The 18,704-nt window shown below is 47.9% G+C and overlaps 2 protein-coding genes across 6 annotated transcripts in view; one reads left to right on the top strand and one right to left on the bottom strand.

Annotated features, from left to right (window-relative positions):
* Positions 1–415: 415 nt before the first annotated feature.
* The window catches only part of APBA1 (amyloid beta precursor protein binding family A member 1), a 206,712-nt gene continuing 188,423 nt past the window's right edge, over positions 416–18,704 (bottom strand). For 4 of the 5 annotated variants that reach the window (XM_025891601.2, XM_073878100.1, XM_073878101.1 and 1 more), the window contains 3 exons: positions 7,137–7,256; positions 4,881–5,021; positions 416–4,113 (listed from right to left, as the gene is read on the bottom strand). In XM_025891601.2, coding sequence (XP_025747386.1) covers positions 4,042–4,113; positions 4,881–5,021; positions 7,137–7,256 — 333 coding nt within the window. In that variant the 3' untranslated portion in view covers positions 416–4,041. The remainder of the gene's footprint in view (positions 4,114–4,880; positions 5,022–7,136; positions 7,257–18,704) is intronic. The other variant, XM_073878097.1, reaches the window with a different exon arrangement.
* Positions 15,431–15,745, top strand: LOC112838630 (large ribosomal subunit protein eL42-like). The gene has a single exon (XM_025891404.1). The coding sequence runs from the start codon at positions 15,431–15,433 to the stop codon at positions 15,743–15,745; it is 315 nt and encodes a 104-aa protein (XP_025747189.1).

Here is an 18,704-nt window from a genome sequence, read left to right as displayed (position 1 = left end):
TCTGCAATTGCAGGGGAGATCAAGCAGAGAGGGGGTGGTGTGAGGTACCCCCGGGCAGGGGCAGGGGTAGTCCCACCCCCAGGGGACAGTCATCGGGGGAGGAGGCAGCCCAGCTCCGGGGGGCTTGCCCAGAGGTGCTGGTGAGGAAGCCTGCCCACCCGCCTCCGCTCCCACCCAGTGCTGGTAACGCGAGGAGACCGCCAGGACCCGCCTTGCCAGGGTGCTGGGACGTCTGCACTAACAGGTGACACTGCCAGGGTCGAGCGGGTTTCACGGGACGCGCCTGGGCTCTGGGCAGAAGCAAGCCCTCCACGAGGGCCAGGAGGTGGCCTGAGGGGGAGGAAAAGACCCCATCTTCCCCTGACCTGGGGCCCCTCCCGTCCCTTCCCCGAAACAACAGGATGCTCGGCCTGGGCCAAGAGGTGAAGTTCTTATTTATTGTTGCAGCAACTCTTACAGACATTAGCGTTCAGTTAAATAAAGGAAGAGAACACACCGAATACATCACAACCCCCAAAACGGTACAGAGGAGGGGAGGGCGGCCGGGCCCAGTGACCAGGCTGCCGGAGGAAGTACATTCAGTGGGTGTGTGGCGCCAACATTCCAGGCTCACGTGTGTATATATTTTATTTATATAATTTATATTTATATATAGAGATCATTGAGTTTTGTGTATACAAAGAACGATATTGTTACAAATACAATACTCTACTTGTCCCAAGCTTTACAATAAGCTCTATTTCACCCTCTTTACAGAACAATAGTACAAGTTCATACTCCAGGGGCTGTGCTGACTATGTACAAGAAATTTCCTTCCCACGTGGTCCTCACGCACGCACTGCCTTGACAGAGGGGGGCAAAGAATCGGGTCGTGTGCCCTAGTTGGCCCAAACTGGGGAAGGAGCCGACGGACGTGAAACTCAAACCAGCCAGTGGCTGTGTCAGTGGGAGCGTAAACATATCTGAAAGGAGGTGGCCCTTGGTTGTAAACAGTGGTAACAGCCACACCACTGGGTCGAGGGACCCAAGAGGGGCTCATGGATGGGTTTCCTCAGCGTGCAGGTGGGGGTGTGGAGTGCAAATGGGGGCCTGGGGGGCGGCAGGAGTGATGGGGGAGGTAGTAGGTTACTCTGGGACTCTCTGAGGCAAGTGTAGACGGGCAGTGTCCAGACAGCAGACCTGCGCGCGGAGGCTCGGCGTCCGGTGCCCTGTGGTGGGCTTTGGGGGGGGGGGCGGCCCGCGGCAGGCTCAGGATGCCCTGAGGGGCCCGCTCTGGTGAGGGAGCGGACGCCGGGTCTTGGTCTCTGGGGGTTTCCTCCTCTCGCGAACCCAAGGCTGATGGTGGCTCCCTGAAATGCTCCCAGGTGAGAAGGGAGAGACAGGGTGCGTTCTGGTGCATCCTGCCCGGACCAGGAGGGGCAGACAAATCTGAGTATCTGTCCCCAAAGCTGAGTCACCAGCATGTCCCAGCCAAGCAGCAAGAGTGGTTTTTCGCCCGGGCCCTGTTTGGGAAGGCTGCTCTGTACAGTCTTCCCCGTGAGATGGGGGTGTTCGGGTATTTACATATATAACTATATATACTGGGATGCCAGAAGGAAAGAGACCACCTCGTCCCACGGGATTTTCCCAAACAGGTTACTGACACATAAGACCCCACCTCCTTGGTTAACCAAAGGTGGGTGAGGCCCCTCCATCCGATGGGAGCAGGGGAAGGAACGGACTCCAGCCAGCCAAACCCAGACCGAGCTCCAGGAACATGCGCTATTGGGGTGTGAGGAGCTGCTTGGACTGACGGAAGGTAAGTGGTGGATAAAGAACCTTCCTCTTAGGCTAAAATATGTTGGTCTTCCCGGAGAGCCCACCAGATTGGCTTTTCTGGCGAACGTTGCCAAATGTTCCAAGATTTTTGTGCCATAGCAACAGAATCGATGCTCGCTTTCCCCTCTCCTTTGGGTGAAGATACTTAATTGTAATTATGGGGAGGCTGCACAGTGCTGGGCTGGGGGGGGTCCCCGTCTGCCGGCCCATCGTGGACAGGCCTCTGTCCAGGTGCTCAGGCAGCAGGCAGACAGGCCTGAGCCCCTCCCATGATTTGCCAAGGCTCCTGATGCCTAAAATACCACCAGTAATGCTTTGTTCCTATTTTACCCACTCTTTTTGGCAGAGGAAGGACCAATGCATGACTCTTTAGGACTTAATATATTTATATATATAAACGGAGAATCTGGAGCCATGATTCTGGCTGCTCACAGGTGTGGTAAGCCAGCCGCTGGGGCTGAGCATCCTCAAAAAGACCAGGGGTCCTGGACCGTCTACCCCGGCACCCCTGGAGAGGGGGCAGCCCCTTCCCAGAGAGGATGTTCGGGCAGCAGTGACCCCTCTTCCTTAGGGCTTGTACTATCGTCAAACTGAAGGGTCAGCCACTGACACCTTTGGAACATTCGGCTCTCCTGACTCTCAGCAGAAAACAGGAGGTACAGAAATCCCAGGGGAACTGCCCGCTCGGGGGGGGGGGCGGTCTTTTGTTCCTGTTTTTTTATACTCCCTTTCCTCCCTCCCCGAAATCCCTCCATTCGACATATAAATACATACTAGCCAACATGTGCTCGTCAAATTCCTGTTTCCAAAGACACAACATAAATATCCCCGGTGCAGAGAACAGGGACTCTATTAATATCACAAAATATATTAGTTTCTCTTCCCCTGTCTCTGCTGAGGTCACGAACGAAACAAAACGAAAATCAAACCGACCCACACCCACCTACATGAAAACAAAATGCTCTTTGGACCAAGAATAAGTGAAAACTGGCTCAGAATAATATTACGGAAACACCTGCACTGAACCGAGACAGAACCCACGAAATGAGGCACCTGATGGGAACGCTCAAAGCTCTCTCAGACCCACGACGCAGCGAGACGATGTTTCTAGAACACACTTGCGGATTCTTAGGCATAGTGTGAGGTCATTCCTGTTCCCTTAGTTTTGTGGTTTATTACTATGCTGGACTTTCAAATGTTACGTGCTGCCTCAGTGGCCCTGAGCAGAGGAGAAAGCTGGTCCCGCCTTGGGCACCCGGGCACTCTTCCTCAAGGGGAGCAGTCCATCCTTCCCAGACTCCCTGCGCGGGTGTGGAGTGGGGGCTCGGGGGAGCCCACTAGTGCTCGCTGAGCCAAGGCGGTGCCGTGGCAGAGCCAGGCCTCAGCCCCGGAGGGGGCGTCTCTCTCAGGACAGGGCTGGGCAACCCCTGCAGGCCCCACCGGTCAGGGGAAGGGGCCTCACAGAGCGGCGGTGTGGGCTTTCCAGGGACTGTGTGTGCCTCACTGGTGGTGGGAGGAGGCGAGGGTGATCGTGTGCGGCAGAGAAGGGGGACTGGAGTACCTGCCATGTCTATCTGATGGCTGGTAACCTTGGGACGACCAGGGAGGCCCAGGCCACCCCAGGAACCGCTGAGCTCTCTGCAACGAGATAGTGCCCTGGTCCCAGGCAGCTCCCCTTCTACCCTTGGGTGAGAAGGCTCACGTTAAAAACAAAACAAACAAAACAAAACGATGTGGAAACTAAAACCAGCTCTAGAAGAGGCCTAAGGTTGGCTCAGAAATTCTGGGTGGAGCTGTGGGGTGCCCCTGGTCCACGGTGGGCCGGGCAAACCCTTGAAGATGCAGCTGGTGCCTGCTGTCAGCCCGACGGAGAGCCAGGAACCGCGGCCGGACTCACTGCCCTTGAGCAGTGACGGCCTCCCTCGGAACCCCCGAGGGCCCTTCAGGATGGTGCCGGCCTGGGCCAGGACCCGGTGGCTAGCGGCTGCTCTCTATCCTCAAGTGAGCGCAGACAAAACGTCCCTGGCGTTTAAAAAACAAAAGAAAACAAAATTGCAAACCAGAGAGAGACAGGGCAAAGAGGTCTGCGGCTTCTTCTCTTCTGCAGAGAACCGGTGCTGGGCGTGAGAGGGAAGGGTCTCGGTGGGCACACAGATGCAGCACGAGAAACACACCACGAGTGAGGACAGGCCTCCATGCAAGCGGCCAGGCAGGCGCGCGGCCTCAGATGTAAACGGGCTGCTCCTGGGCCGTCAGCAGTCTGTACATGGCCGCTGGCATCGTCTTCATGTGGATCTGAGGGGCGGAAGGCGCGTCAGTGGGCCTGAGGCCGGGGGCTGTGTGTGGGCCCATGGCCCTGGGGGGGGGGGGGGGGGGGGGCTAAACCCAGGGGGGGTTTAAAAACCCCCCCCCCCCCACCCCCAGCCCCCCCAACCACGACAGGGAGCGGACCAGGGTGGCCTCCAGGAAGACAGGAATCCACGGGCTCTCTAAAATGTTTGTTCTCCCAGCCAGTGCAACGTTCTTGCTCTCACCGGGCTGAGGTTGTGGGGGTTTTGTTTGTTAAGGAGAAAACCCCTTACGACCTCAGAGAAGACAGCGGGTTTTGACTCCTCCTGTCTCCCCCCACTGCCCCCCGCAGGTCGGGTGGCCCAGAAAGGGGGCCCAGGCACAGCCACCACGACCTCAGGAGGCCCCTACCGGGGAGCTGCCCCCGGACGGGGCTCTGCTGATGAGATTCAAGCGAAGACTTCCGTCTCCCCAGCACGCTAACTGGAAAACCGGACAGAACTTGGGCAGCCCCAGAGGGCAGCCACACGGATGAATCTGAGAGTCCAAAAGGGAAGGAGAGCAAGTAATGCGCAGGAGACTCGCTCCTGTTGGCAGGAGCTGCTCTCGGGCACGGCTAGTCACTGGGTTAAATGTGGGCTGGGACGGACGGTTCTGGCCGTCGGGCAGTGCTCAGGACCAGGACGGACACTCCCCGGAAGGCCTGTGTGGGGCTGCACAAGCGCGAGGCCAGGGGCGCCAGGCCACCCCCCACCGGGCCCCCCTTGTCCTACCTCCCCCACCGCACTGGAGAGGATGTGGACGATCTTCTCGTGTGGCGTGGCCACCACGCTCTGCCCGTTGATCTCAATGATCCGGTGTCCCACGCGGACGCCGCCTCTCTCTGCTATCCCCCCTCGCATGAGGCTGCAGATCTGTCAGAGGCAAAGACCACGTTACCCTTCAGGGCAGCACCACGTGGAGGGGAGCTGGGTGGGGACGGGCCTGTCGTTCCTGGAGCCCCTGCCCTCTCATCTCTAAGAAGCCGCTGTGGTTACTTTGGGGGCATTTAAATCTCTCGGTTTCTTCCCACGACAAACAGGGCCGTGCGCCCGTGCACTCGGCGCATCACGGGGCGTCACAGCCCGCTGAGTTCTGACTGCTTGTCATCCCAGCTGGGGCATGGGAGAAAGAGCTGTTGGGGCCTGTTACCGAGCCGCCGTGGTTTCAAGCTCTCAGCCCGTGGAACACAGGCGGCTATCACTTCCCACATTCACCCCTGGGACTCAAACATCGAACTGTTATCACGTTCGAAGCCTGCTTTTCAGGGTCACAGTTACATGAGCCAAAGTGTGGCCATCTGGCTCCTTTCGACCTTCACCACTCCGCAGCCCTGGTTCGAACTCACTCCTCACGGAAAGGCCACCGCGGCTGGTTTCCACCGCTGTACGGCCAGGCATCACAGTTCGCAGAGGAGATGGCCTCTCCAGGGCCTGGAGGGCTCTGGGCTCGGCCCTGGGAGCCAAGCTCTCCCCACCTCACACAAGGCATCAGACTTTCCCCCCAAAAATATGTTCTGAATTTACAGAGTTGACTTTTCACTTCAGATCATGCACCTTTTCAGCCCACGTAGACAAGACCTCGGCGTCCTGAGACACCGGGCTGCCTGTGTCTGAGCACAGGGACCCCGTGGCCCTGGGGGTGCCCTGGGGTCAAACATTCCGTGGGCGCTTCCCACACTTCAGACAAAACTGAGGGACCTGCTGCTGTTGTCCAACAACCCTTTGTATCTGAACAACTTCTAAAATTATTTGAATATGAACAAAGCGAACAAGGAAAATGAGCAGATAAAAACAGACATCTGGCGCAAACCATGAGGAGGAACCCTGGCTCCCCAGCCTAGGACAAGGCCCCTGGGGTACAAAGAACAGATGAAGGGGCTGGATGTTTCCACGCCACCTGCGGACCTCAATGGTATTTCTAAACCTCAAAACATACTCGGAATAAAATTTGAATAACCTGCCACTCTTAATTGCAACTTAAGGGGGAAAAGAATAGGGTTCTTCAACCTGGAAAGATGGAGGCAAAACAGAAGGAGGGCATATCCAAAACCTAAAAGTCAAGAAGGTCACAGACAGAACGGGACTATCATCAAAGCCCAGACCTCCTGTTGAGTCCAGAACAAGACAAACCAGGACAAAAGGGAATAGTACTGAGTACGGAGTTTCGGCTTGGGACGAAGAAAAAGTTCTGGAAAGAACTAGTGGTGGTGGTTATACCACTGTGAATGAATGTACTTCATGCTACAGAACTGTATGCTTAAAAATCGTTTCCATGGGCGCCTGGGTGGCTCAGTTGGTTAAGCGACTGCCTTCGGCTCAGGTCATGATCCTGGAGTCCCGGGATCGAGTCCTGCATCAGGCTCCCTGCTCAGCGGGGAGTCTGCTTCTCCCTCTGACCTTCCTCCCCCCTCTCATGTACTCTCTCTCTCTCTCAAAATAAATCTTAAAAAAAAAAATCGTTTCCATGGTAAACTTAGCGCTGTATTTCACCACAATAAAGAAAAAAAGGAAGTATTGTTTCAAGGCAGACATCCAAGTGATGAAAATACTCTTTAGCCCTACAGTGCTATTTCAGGTTACAAAGGCAAGGCGGAGGCCATTCATGCGCCACAGGTCCAGGGGCGCCCCACTGGGCGGTGCCTGGAATCACCGGGGAGCCCACCCAGCCCCAGCGCTGCACACCCGGGACCGGAGGGGGAAGAAGCGCTCGGACGCACGTCCCAGCGCCACCCTGCACCGTCACCGAGAGACTCAGGGCCCTGACTGCGGCTAGCGCCTTTTTCTTCTCCTGTGGAAGGCACAGAATTCTCTGCTCGAAGGGGATCTGCCCACGGAGGAAGCAGGGTGGCCCTCCCCCAGCCAGCCCCCTCCTTGCTGGATTCATTTGGGGACCTGCCTGGCTTTAAAAAAATAAAAATGTAAAACCAAACACTGTGCCAGAATTCTATGTAGCCAGACTACTGGGAGGAAGTGTGGAGCCGTACTTACGATTCCGTTCTGGACGCTGAAACCCAGCTGGTAGCGCAGGTCCGGTCTCCTGATCAACACGGTGGTCACTGGCGGACACCTCACGATGTTCAGCTTCACCCGGGGCTGGTTCTTCAGGCCCTGAAACGTGATTGGGGCACGGTGGAGATGGCAGCCAGCGAGGGAGGCAGAAGATATCAAAGCTGACAGCACCCAAGGCAAAAGGAGCCTCAAGGGGTCTTTCTTCTCTTATTCTGGGGACTCGTGAAGCAGCCCCGCACACAGGCTGATGGTGCCCGGGCAGGGACAACCCACTGCTAGATGAACCAACTCAGGCTCCGAAGAGGTGATGTACCTCTTGGACCTGTGGCCAGTGTGCTCCGAGAGCGTGGGGAGCCTGGTGGGGTGGGAGTGATGGCTGGTGGGGGAGCTGGGGGGCCTGATGACCAGTCGGCCACCACCGTGTCTGAACCATGTGTGAGCACCCCACCATCACCGTCCATCACACTCTGTCCCAATGATGAAACCAGCCGAACTACCTGTCACTGAGCATGGACTCGTGCCACCCATAGGAGCCTCAGTCTCCTTGACAAACTGCAGTTATAACTATGTCCATTTTACAGAAGAAAAAACAGGCTCAGAGATACTCAGCAATGCACACCGGCAGCGGGATCCAACCCCACACCTGTTGTTTTCAAACGCAAGCATTTTCACTGACATCACGATCCCCCATATAGACAACGGGAGGGTGTGTATCATTCACAAGGAGTAAGGTTTGCTCAACAAAGCAGCTACAGAGATAATCAGAACAAACTTGTGCCACACCATGTCGTGCCACTGCTTCTCCAGCAGGGTCCCAACAAGCGGCAGAGCCGGGGAGACTCCCCTTCCTCCCCCGGGAGGAGCGGCGCGGGAGCGCACCGCAGGGATCTGCTGGGTTTGGAGACTCCACACGGGGTCGGGTGCCAGGGATAGAAACGCTCGCTCACAGGCCTGGTGAGCACGGAGTGCGGCCGGAGACCGGGGAGACGGGAGTGACTGACTGCTTTTCTCTGGGGGCGCACTGAGGAGCGGGGCCCCGAGTTCTCAGCTCCTCCGGGAGGAGATTGGGAGGCCACCATTTTCACCCTGGTCCTCCAAAGCTGTACCAAGAGCTTGCAGGGAAAAGCTCCCGAGAGCAAGCCGGAGATTACTTAGCCCGGACACACAAGGGTGGGGCAATTCCACCTCCAGCAAAGACATTTGGGAACCACGGCAACAGGCACCTCCCCCAGATCAGCACAAACAGCCAGCAAGCCAAGACCAAGTTTATCCACCAAGGAGAACGGAGAACTCCAGCGCTAGGGGAATACTGCACATAGAATTCATGGCTTTTTTACCATGATTCCTTAGTCTTTCAAAGTTAATTTTTTAAATTTTTATTTTCTTTTCCTTTTCCCCTTTTTCAAACATCTTATCAATTCCTTTTAAAAAAAACTTTCTTGGGGCACCTGGGTGGCTCAGCCAGTTAAGGGACTGCCTTCGGCTCAGGTCATGATCCCAGGATCCTGGGATTGAGCCCCGCATCGGGCTCCCTGCTCAGCAGAAGGTCGGCTTCTCCCTTTCCCTCTGCCTGCCCCTCTGCCTACCTGTGCTCTCTGCCTCTCTGTTAATAAATACATAAAAAATATCTTTAAAAAAATCTTTCTTAATTTTCATTTTTAGAGTCATATTCTATCCCTTCATTGTAGTTAACCTTATTTTGTGTGTCTGTGTGTATATGTTTTTCTCTCTTTAAAATTTTGGGATACAGTTTCTTCTAACAGAACAAAATATACCCTAAATCTCTAGTGTATGGCTTTGTTCTAGTCTCCTGCCTGATCACATTCTCTATCCCCGCTCCTTTTTTTGAAATTATCTTTTTTGTTTTTTCAACCAACTTCTCATCAATTTCTTTTATAAAATCTTTTATAATTTTCATCTTTATACTCATATTCCAACCCTTGATCATATTTACCCTTATTTTTGTACATACATAAGTTTTTCTTTCTTTAAAATTTTTGGAGGCAGCTTCTTCTAAGAGACCAAAATACGCCCAAAATCTAGTGTGTGGCTCTCATCTATTCACCAGCCTGAACATATTCTTTTTTTTTTTTCTTTCCCTCTTTTGCCCCTGGTTTCAGGTCTCTTCTGATATGTTTAGTGTACATTTTTCTGGAATTGTTGTTATCCTTTTAACATTTTGTTCTCTCATTCACCTACTCTCTGGACAAAATGGCAAGACAGAAAAACTCACCTAAAAAAAAAAAAAAGAAACAAAACCAAGAGGCAGTACTGACTGCCAGGGACCTAATCAATACGGACATTCGTAAGATGTCAGAACTAGCGTTTAGAATGATGACTATAAAGATACTAGCTGGGCTTGAAAAAAGCATGGAAGATACTAGAGAATCCCTTTCTGGAGAAATAAAAGAACTTAAATCTAACCAAGTCAACATCAAAAAGGCTATTAATGAGGGGCAATAAAAAATGGGGGCTCTAACTGCTAGGATAAATGAGGCAGAAGACAGAATTTGTGATATAGAAGACCAAATGACGGAGACTAAAGAAGCTGAGAAAAAAGAGAGATAAACAACTACTGGATCACGAGGGCAGAATTTGAGGGATAAGTGATACCACAAGACAAAACAATATTAGAATAATTGGGATCCCAGAAGAAAAAGAAAGGGGGAGGGGGGAGAAGGTATACTGGAGCAAATTATAGCAGAGCGCTTGCCAAATTTGGGGAAGGAAACAGGCATCAAAATCCAGGAGGCAGAGAGAACCCCCCCTCAAAATCAATAAAAATAGGTCAACATCCCGACATCTAATAGTAAAACATACGAGTCTCAGAGACAAAGAGAAAATCCTGAAAGCAGCTCGGGACAAGAGGTCTGTAACCTACAATGGTAGAAACATTAGATTGGCAGCACACCTATCCACAGGCACCTGGCAGGCCAGAAAGGACTGGCATGATATATTCAGAGCCCTAAATGAGAAAAATATGTAGCCAAGAATACTATATCCAGCTAAGCTGTCACTGAAACTAGCAGGAGAGATAAAGGGCTTCCAGGACAAAAAAAACCTAAAAGAATTTGCAAACACCAAAGCAGCCCTACAAGAAAGATTGAAAGGGGTCCTCTAAGCAAAGACAGAACCTAAAAGTAACACAGACCAGAAAGGAATAGAGACAATATACAGTAATAGTCACCTTACAGGCAATACAATGGCACCAAATTCATCTCTTTCAATAGTTACCCTGAATGTAAATGGGCTAAATGCCCCAATCAAGGACACAGGGTATCAGATTGGATAAAAAAATAAGACCCTTTGATATGCTGCCTGCAAGAGACTCATTTTAGACCCAAAGACACCTCCAGATTGAAAGTGAGGGGGTGGAAAACCATTCACCATGCTAATGGACACCAAAAGAAAGCTGGGGTGGCAATCCTTATATCAGACAAATTAGATTTTAAACCAAAGACTATAGTAAGAGATGAGGAAGGACACTATATCCTACTTAAAGGGTCTATCCAACAAGAAGATCTAACAATTATAACTATCTATGCCCCTAACATGGGAGCAGCCAATTATATAAGCCAATTAATAACAAAAGAAACACATTGACAACAATACAATAATAGTAGGGGACTTTAAAACCCCCTCACTGAAATGGACAGATCATCTAAGCAAGCAAAAGATCAACAAGTAAATAAAGGCTTTAAATGACACACTGGACCAGATGGACTTCACAGATATATTCAGAACGTTCCATCCCAAAGCCACAGAATACACATTCCTCTCTAGTGCCGATAGAACATTCTCCAGAATAGATCACATCCTAGGTCACAAATCAGGTCTCAACCAGTACCAAAAGATTGGGATCATTCGCTGCATATTTTTGGTCCACAATGCTCTGAAACAAACTCAATCACAAGAGGAAGGTCGGAAAGAACTCAAATACATGGAGGCTAAAGAGCATCCTACTAAAGAATGAATGGGTCAACCATGAAATGAAAGAATTAAAAAAATTCATGGAAACCAATGAAAATGAAAACACAACTGTTCAAAACCTTTGGGATGCAGCAAAGGCAGTCCTGAGAGGAAAGTATATAGCAATACAAGCCTTTCTCAAGAAATAAGAAAGGTCCCAAATACACAACCTAACCCTACACCTAAAGGAGCTGGACAAAGAATAGCAAATAAAGCCCACGCCCAGCAGGAGAAGAGAAATAATAAAGATCAGAACAGAAATCAATGAAGTAGAAACCAAAAGAACAGTAGAACAGATCAACAAAACTAGTAGCTGGTTCTTTGAAAGAATTAACAAGATTGATAAACCCCTGGCCAGACTTATCAAAAAGAAAAGAGAAACGACCCAAATAAATAAAATCATGAATGAAAGAGGAGAGATCACAACCAACACCAAAGAAATACAAACAATTATAAGAACATATTATGAGCAACTGTACGCCAGCAAATTAGACAATCTGGAAGAAATGGATGCATTCCAGAGATGTATAAATTACCAAAATGAACCAGGAAGAAACAGAAAACCTCAACAGACCGATAACCACTAAGGAAATTGAAGCAGTAATCAAAAATCTCCCAACAAACAAGAGCCCAGGGCCAGATGGCTTCCCAGGGGAGTTTTACCAAACATTTTTTTTTTAAGATTTTTTAAAAAAGACTTTTGAATTTATTTATTTGACACAGAGAGAGATAGCGAGAGCAGGAGCACAAGCAGGGTGAGTGGGAGAGGGAGAAGCAGGCTTCCTGCCAAGCAGGGAGCCTGATGCGGGGCTCGATCCCAGGAACCTGGGATCATGACCTGAGCCGAAAGCAGATGCCTAACGACTGAGCCACCCAGGTGCCCCTCTACCAAACATTTAACAAAGAATTAATACTTATTCTTCTGAAATTGTTCCAAAAAGTAGAAATGTAAAGAAAACTTCCAAACTCATTTATGAGGCTGACATTACCTTGATCCCAAAACCAGACAAAGACCCCATCAAAAAGGAGAACTACAGGCCAGTATCCTTGATGAACATGGATGCAAAAATTCTCACCAAAATACTAGCCAATAGGATCCAACGGTACATTAAAAGGATTATTCACCATGACCAAGTGGGATTTATTCCTGGGCTGCAAGGTTGGTTCAACATCCACAAATCAATGTGATATAATATGTTAATAAAGGAAAGAACAAGAACCATGGGATCCTCTCAATAGATCCAGAAAAAACATTTGACAAAGTACAACATCCTTTCTTGATTAAAACTCTTCAGAGTGTAGCGATAGAGAGTACAAACCTCAATATCATAAAAGCCATCTATGAAAAACCTACAGCGAATATCATTCTCAATGGGGAAAGGCTGAGAGCTTTTCCCCTAAGGTCAGGAACATGACAGTGATGTCCACTATCACCACTGCTATTCAACACAGTCCTAGAAGTCCTAGCCTCAGCAATCAGACAACAGAAAGAAATAAAAGGCATCCAAATCGGCAAAGAAGAAGTCATACTCTCACTCTTTGCAGATGATATGATACTTTATGTGGAAAACCCAAAAGACTCCACCCCAAAACTGCTAGAACTCATACAGGAATTCAGTAAAGTGGCAGGATATAAAATCAATGCACAGAAATCAGTGGCATTCCTATACACCAACAACAAGACAGAAGAAAGAGAAATGAAGGAGTCGATCCCATTTACAATTCCACCCAAAACCATAAGATACCTAAGAATAAATCTAACCAAAGAGGCAGAGAATCTGCAGTCAGAAAACTATAGAATACTCGGGGGAAGAGGAAAAGATGTCAGATAAGTAGGGGACCCTATTCCAACCGGTCCCCAGAATTGAGCTGGATATCTACCAGACCACTCTGAACACCCATGAAATCAGCCTGAGATGTAAGAAGATATATCTGGATCTCTACAAACAGAATATCACAGGCAGTTGGTTTAAAGGTATAAAGCGGGGAGCTGTGATTCCGCTGGCAGATATTGGAGGATAAACGGAAGGGGGAGGGAGCCGTGTGGATCCTGCACCGCCAGTGAGTGATAGCCTCCCGAGCTGGGGACCAGGCACAGACTGGCAGACTGGTGGCGGCGGGGAATGGACTTTAGGGCAGCCCCCCGGATGGAAACCTGGAGCAGCAGGGCCACGCATGCAAACTGGGGGCGGCTGGCGGTTTTAGAAGCACAAAGGGCAGAGACGTGCCCTGACTGGGAGGCGAGGACTGGGAGCCCAGGTGAGGGGCACACAACCCAGGACGCTGTGGCCTGGAGAGCTCACTGAAGAACAGACTGTGATCTCTCTGTTCTGAGGCAGAGGATTGGAAATTATCTCTTCTGTTCTGACTCTCGGCAGAGATGCGGAAAGTCGCCAGAGAACAAAAGCCCCCCCAAACCGGTTTTCACTGAGCCCATCCCCCCCACAGGGGGCAGGACAACTCTGCCCAAACAGGGTTGCCTGAGTAACAGCGTGGCAGACCCCTCCCCCAGAAGACAGGCTGGGAGAACAAGAGGCCGACAGCCCTAAGGTCCCTATAAAACAGGTGCATCTTGCTTGGGTTGTGGTCAATAATTTGGACTCTATACATTCCCTCAACCACCCCTCAACAGAATGACTAGGAGGAGGAACCCCCAAAACAGGAAAGACCGAGACTGTGACTTCTGCCACAGATTTACAAATGGATACAGATATAACCAAGATGTCAGAAATGGAATTCAGGGTAGCACTTGTGAAGACAATAGCTAAAATGGAGAAATCGATTAATGGCAACATAGAGTCTCTAAGGGCAGAAATGAAAGCTGAACTGGCAGAACTTAAAAATGCTATCAATGAGATCCAATCTAATCTAGACACTCTAACAGCCAGGGTAAATGAGGCAGAAGAACGAATTAGTGATCTAGAAGACCAATTGATAGAAAAGAAGGGTAAAGAGGAGGCCAGGGAGAAACAGCTCAAAATCCACGAAAACAGAATCAGAGAAATAAGTGACACCATGAAACGGTCCAATGTCAGAATTACTGGGATTCCTGAGGGGGTGGAGAGACAGAGAGGACTAGAAGATATATCTGAGCAAATCATAGCTGAGAACTTCCCTAATCTGGGGAATGAAACAAATATTTGTGTCTTAGAGGCAGAGAGGAACCCTCCCAAGATCAAGGAAATCAGGCCAACGCCCCAGCATGTAATTGTAAATCTCACAAATCTTAAAACCAAGGAAACCATCTTAAGGGCAATTAGGGGGAAGAGATTCCTTACATACAGAGGGAAGAACATCAGAATAACATCAGACCTGTCCACAGACACCTGGCAAGCCAGAAAGGCTGGCAAGACATATTCAGGGTACTAAACGAGAAGAACATGCAGCCAAGAATACTTTATCTGGCAAGGCTGTCATTGAGAATGGATGGAGAGATGCAGAGCGTCCAAGAACAGCAGATGCTGAAAGAGTATATGACCATTAAGCTGGTCCTGCAAGAAATATTAAGGGGGGTTCTATAAAAGGAGAAAGACCCCAAGAGGGATAAGAAACAAAGACTTCACAGGCAACATCATGACAATCAATTCATATCTTTCAATAAGCACTCTCAAGATGAACGGCCTAAATGCTCCCATAAAATGGCACAGGGTTGCAGATTGGATAAAAAGGACCCATCCATATACTGTCTACAAGAGACTCATTTTGAACCTAAAGATACATCCAGACTGAAACTGAAGGGATGCAGATCCATCTTCCATACCAACGGACATAAAAAGAAAGCTGGGGTAGCAATTCTTATACCAGACAAATTAGTATTTAAGCTGAAGACTGTAGTCAGAGACACAGAAGGACACTATATCATTCTTAAAGGATCTATCCAACAAGAAGATCTAACAATTGTAAATATCTATGCCCTCAACATGGGAGCAGCCATCTACATAAGCCAACTGTAAACCAAAATAAAGAGTCATATTGATAATAACACGTTAATTGTAGGAGACCTCAATACTCCACTCTCAGCAATAGAAAGATCATCTAAGCAGAATATCAACAAAGAAACAAGAGCTTTGAATGATACACTGGACCAGATGGACCTCATAGATATATACAGAACATTCCACCCTAAAACAACAGAATACTCATTCTTTTGAGCACACACAGAACTTTTTCCAGAATAGACCACATACTGGGTCACAAATCAGGTCTCTTGATACTAAAAGATTGAGATTATTCCCTGCATCTTCTCAGACAATAATGCTTTAAAACTGGAACTCACTTTCCGTCCCGATAGTGCTCTTGCAAACATGGTGAACATTCCTAAAACCCGCCAGACTTTCTGCAAGTGTGGCAAGCACCAGCTCCACAAAGTGACAAGGTACAAGAAGGGCAAAGATTCTCTTTATGCCCAGGGAAAGCGGCGTTATGACAGGAAGCAGAGTGGCTATGGTGGGCAGACTAAGCCGATTTTCTGGAAAAAGGCTAAAACTACAAAGAAGATTGTGCTGAGGCTTGAATGTGTTGAGCCCGACTGCAGATCTAAGAGAATGCTGGCTATTAAGAGATGCAAGCATTTTGAACTGGGAGGAGATAAGAGAAAGGGCCAGGTGATCCAGTTCTAAGCTTCATATTTTGTTAATATTAGGAAGACAATAAAATCATGAGGTTATGTTCACTTCAAAAAAAAAAAATAATAAAACTGGAACTCAATCACAAGAAAAAATGTGGCAGAAATTCAAACACTTGGAAGCTAAAGACCACTCTGCTTAAGAATGTTTGGGTCAACCAGAAATCAAAGAAGAACTTAAACAATTCATGGAAACCAATGAGATTGAAAACACATTGGTCTAAAACCTATGGGATACCGCAAAGGCGGGCCTAAGGGGGAAATACATAGCCATCCAAGCCCCACTCAAAAAACAGGAAAATCCCACATTCACCAACTAACTTTACACCTTAAAGAGCTAGAGAAAAAGCAACAAATGATGCCTAGGCCACACATTAAAAGAAAAATAATTAAGATTAGAGCAGAGCTCAATGAACTAGAAACCAGAAACATAGTAGACCAGATCAACGAAACTAGAAACTGATTCTTTGAAAGAATAAGATCGATAAACCACTGGCCAGACTTATCCAAAAGAGAAAGGATGCAAATTAATAAAATTATGAATGAAATGGGGGAGAGATCACAACTAACACCAAGGACATAGAAACAATTATTAGAAATTATTATCAACAACTATATGCCAATAAATTAAGCAACGTGGAAGAAATGGATGCATTCCTGGAAACCTATAAACTACCAAGACCGAAACAGGAAGAAACTGACAACCTGAATGAATAGGCCAATAACCAGTAACAAGATTGAAGGAGTGATGAAAAACCTCCCAAAAAACAAGAGTCCAGGGCCTGATGGATTCCCTGGGGAATTTACCAAACATTCAAAGACGAAATAATACCAATCTCCTGAAGGTGCTTCAAAAAATAGAAACAGAAGAAAAGTTTCCAGACTCATTCTATGAGGCCAGCATTACCTTAATCCCCAAACCAGGCAAAGACCCCATCAAAAAGGAGAATTTCAGGCCGATATCCCTGATGATTATGGATTCCAAAATCCTCAACAAAATCCTAGCTAATAAGATCCAACGATACGTTAAAAGGATCATCCACCACGACCAAGTGGGATTTATCCCCAGGAAGGAAGGGTGGTTCAACATTTGCAATCAATGTGATAGAACACATTAATAAGAGAGAGAAGAACCACATGGTCCTCTCAGTTGATGCAGAAAAAGCATTTGACAAAATACAGCATCCTTTCCTGATTAAAACTCATCAGAGTATAGGGATAGAGGGAACATTCCTCAACTTCATAAAATCCATCTATGAAAAACCCACAGCGAATATCATCCTCAATGGGGAAAAGATGAGAGCCTTTCCATTAAGGTCAGGAACACGTCAAGGATGCCCACTCTCGCCACTATTGTTCAACATAGTACTAGAAGTCCTAGCAACAGCATTCAGACAACAAAAAGAAATAAAAGATATTCAAACTGGCAAAGAAGAAGTCAAACTCTCTCTCTTTGCAGATGACATACTTTATGTGGAAAACCCAAAAGACTCCACCCCCAAATTACTAGAACTCATACGGCAATTCAGTAATGTGGCAGGATACAAAATCAATGCACAGAAATCAGTTGCTTTCTTATACACTGACAATGCAACTGCAGAAAGAGAAATTAGAGAATCGATTCCATTTACAATAGCACCAAAAACCGTAAGAGACCTCGGAATAAACCTAACCAAAGAGATAAAGGATCTATACTTTAGGAACTACGGAACACTCATGAAAGAAACTGAAGAAGACACAAAAAGATGGAAAAACATTCCATGCTCATGGATCGGCAGAATAAACATTGTTAAAATGTCTGTGCTACCCAGAGCAATCTATACCTTCAGTGCCATCCCAATCAAAATTCCTATGACATTTCTCAAAGTGCTGGAACAAACAATCCTAAAATTTGTATGGAATCAGAAAACACCCCGAACTGCCAAGGAAATGTTGAAAAAGAAAAACAAAGCTGGGGGCATCACGTTGCCCTGTGGTCACCAAGACATCATGGTACTGGCAAAAAAACCAGATATATAGACCAATGGAACAGAATAGAGAGCCCAGATGCAGACCTTCAACTCTATGGTCAAATAATGTTCGACAAAGCAGGAAAAAAATATGCAATGGAAAAAAGACAGTCTCTTCAATAAATGTTGCTGGGAAAATTGGATAGCTATATACAGGAGAATGAAACTCGACCATTCTCTAACACCATGCACAAAGATAAACTCAGAATGGATTAAAGACCTCAATGTGAGACAGGAATCCATCAAAAATCCTAGACATCGGCCAAAGCAACTTCTTTCAAGATACATCTCCAAAGGCTAGTGAAGCAAGAGCAAAAATGAACTATTGGGACTTCATCAAGACAAAAAGCTTTTGCACAGCAAAGGAAACAGTCAACAAAACAAAGAGGCAACCAACAGAATGGGAGAAGATATTTGCAAATGACAGCAGATAAAGGGCTAATATCCAAAATCTATAAAGAACTTATCAAACTCAACACCCAAAGAACAGATAATCCAATCAGGAAATGGGCAGAAGACATGAACAGACATTTCTGCAAAGAAGACATCCAAATGACCAACAGACACAGGAAAAAGTGCTCAACATCACTCGGCATTAGGGAAATCCAAATCAAAACCTCAATGAGATATCACCTCACACCAGTCAGAATGGACGGCAGATGTTGGCGAGGATGTGGAGAAAGGGGAACCCTCCTACACTGTTGGTGGGAATGCAAGCTGGTGCAGTCACTCTGGAAAACAGTATGGAGGTTCCTCAAAAAGTTGAAAATAGAGCTACCCTATGACCTTGCAATTTCACTACTGGATATTTACCTCAAAGATACAAATGTAGGGATCCGAAGGGGTACGTGCACCCCAATGTTTATAGCAGCAATGTCCACAATAGCCAAACTGTGGAAAGAGCCAACATATCCATCAACAGATGAATGGGTAAAGAAGATGTGG

Source organism: Callorhinus ursinus, unplaced genomic scaffold, assembly GCF_003265705.2.
Source record: "Callorhinus ursinus isolate GAN/ISIS: 27379988/994484 unplaced genomic scaffold, GSC_fseal_2.0 scaffold28, whole genome shotgun sequence".
In the NCBI taxonomy this organism is placed as follows: Eukaryota; Metazoa; Chordata; class Mammalia; order Carnivora; family Otariidae; genus Callorhinus; species Callorhinus ursinus.
Note: the sequence above shows the minus strand (reverse complement) of the source record. Positions and strands in the feature narration are given on the sequence as shown.

Coding starts and splice junctions, on each gene's coding strand:
- LOC112838630 (XM_025891404.1), top strand. CDS start 15,431: ATGGTGAACATTCCTAAAACCCGCCAGACTTTCTGCAAGTGTGGCAAG.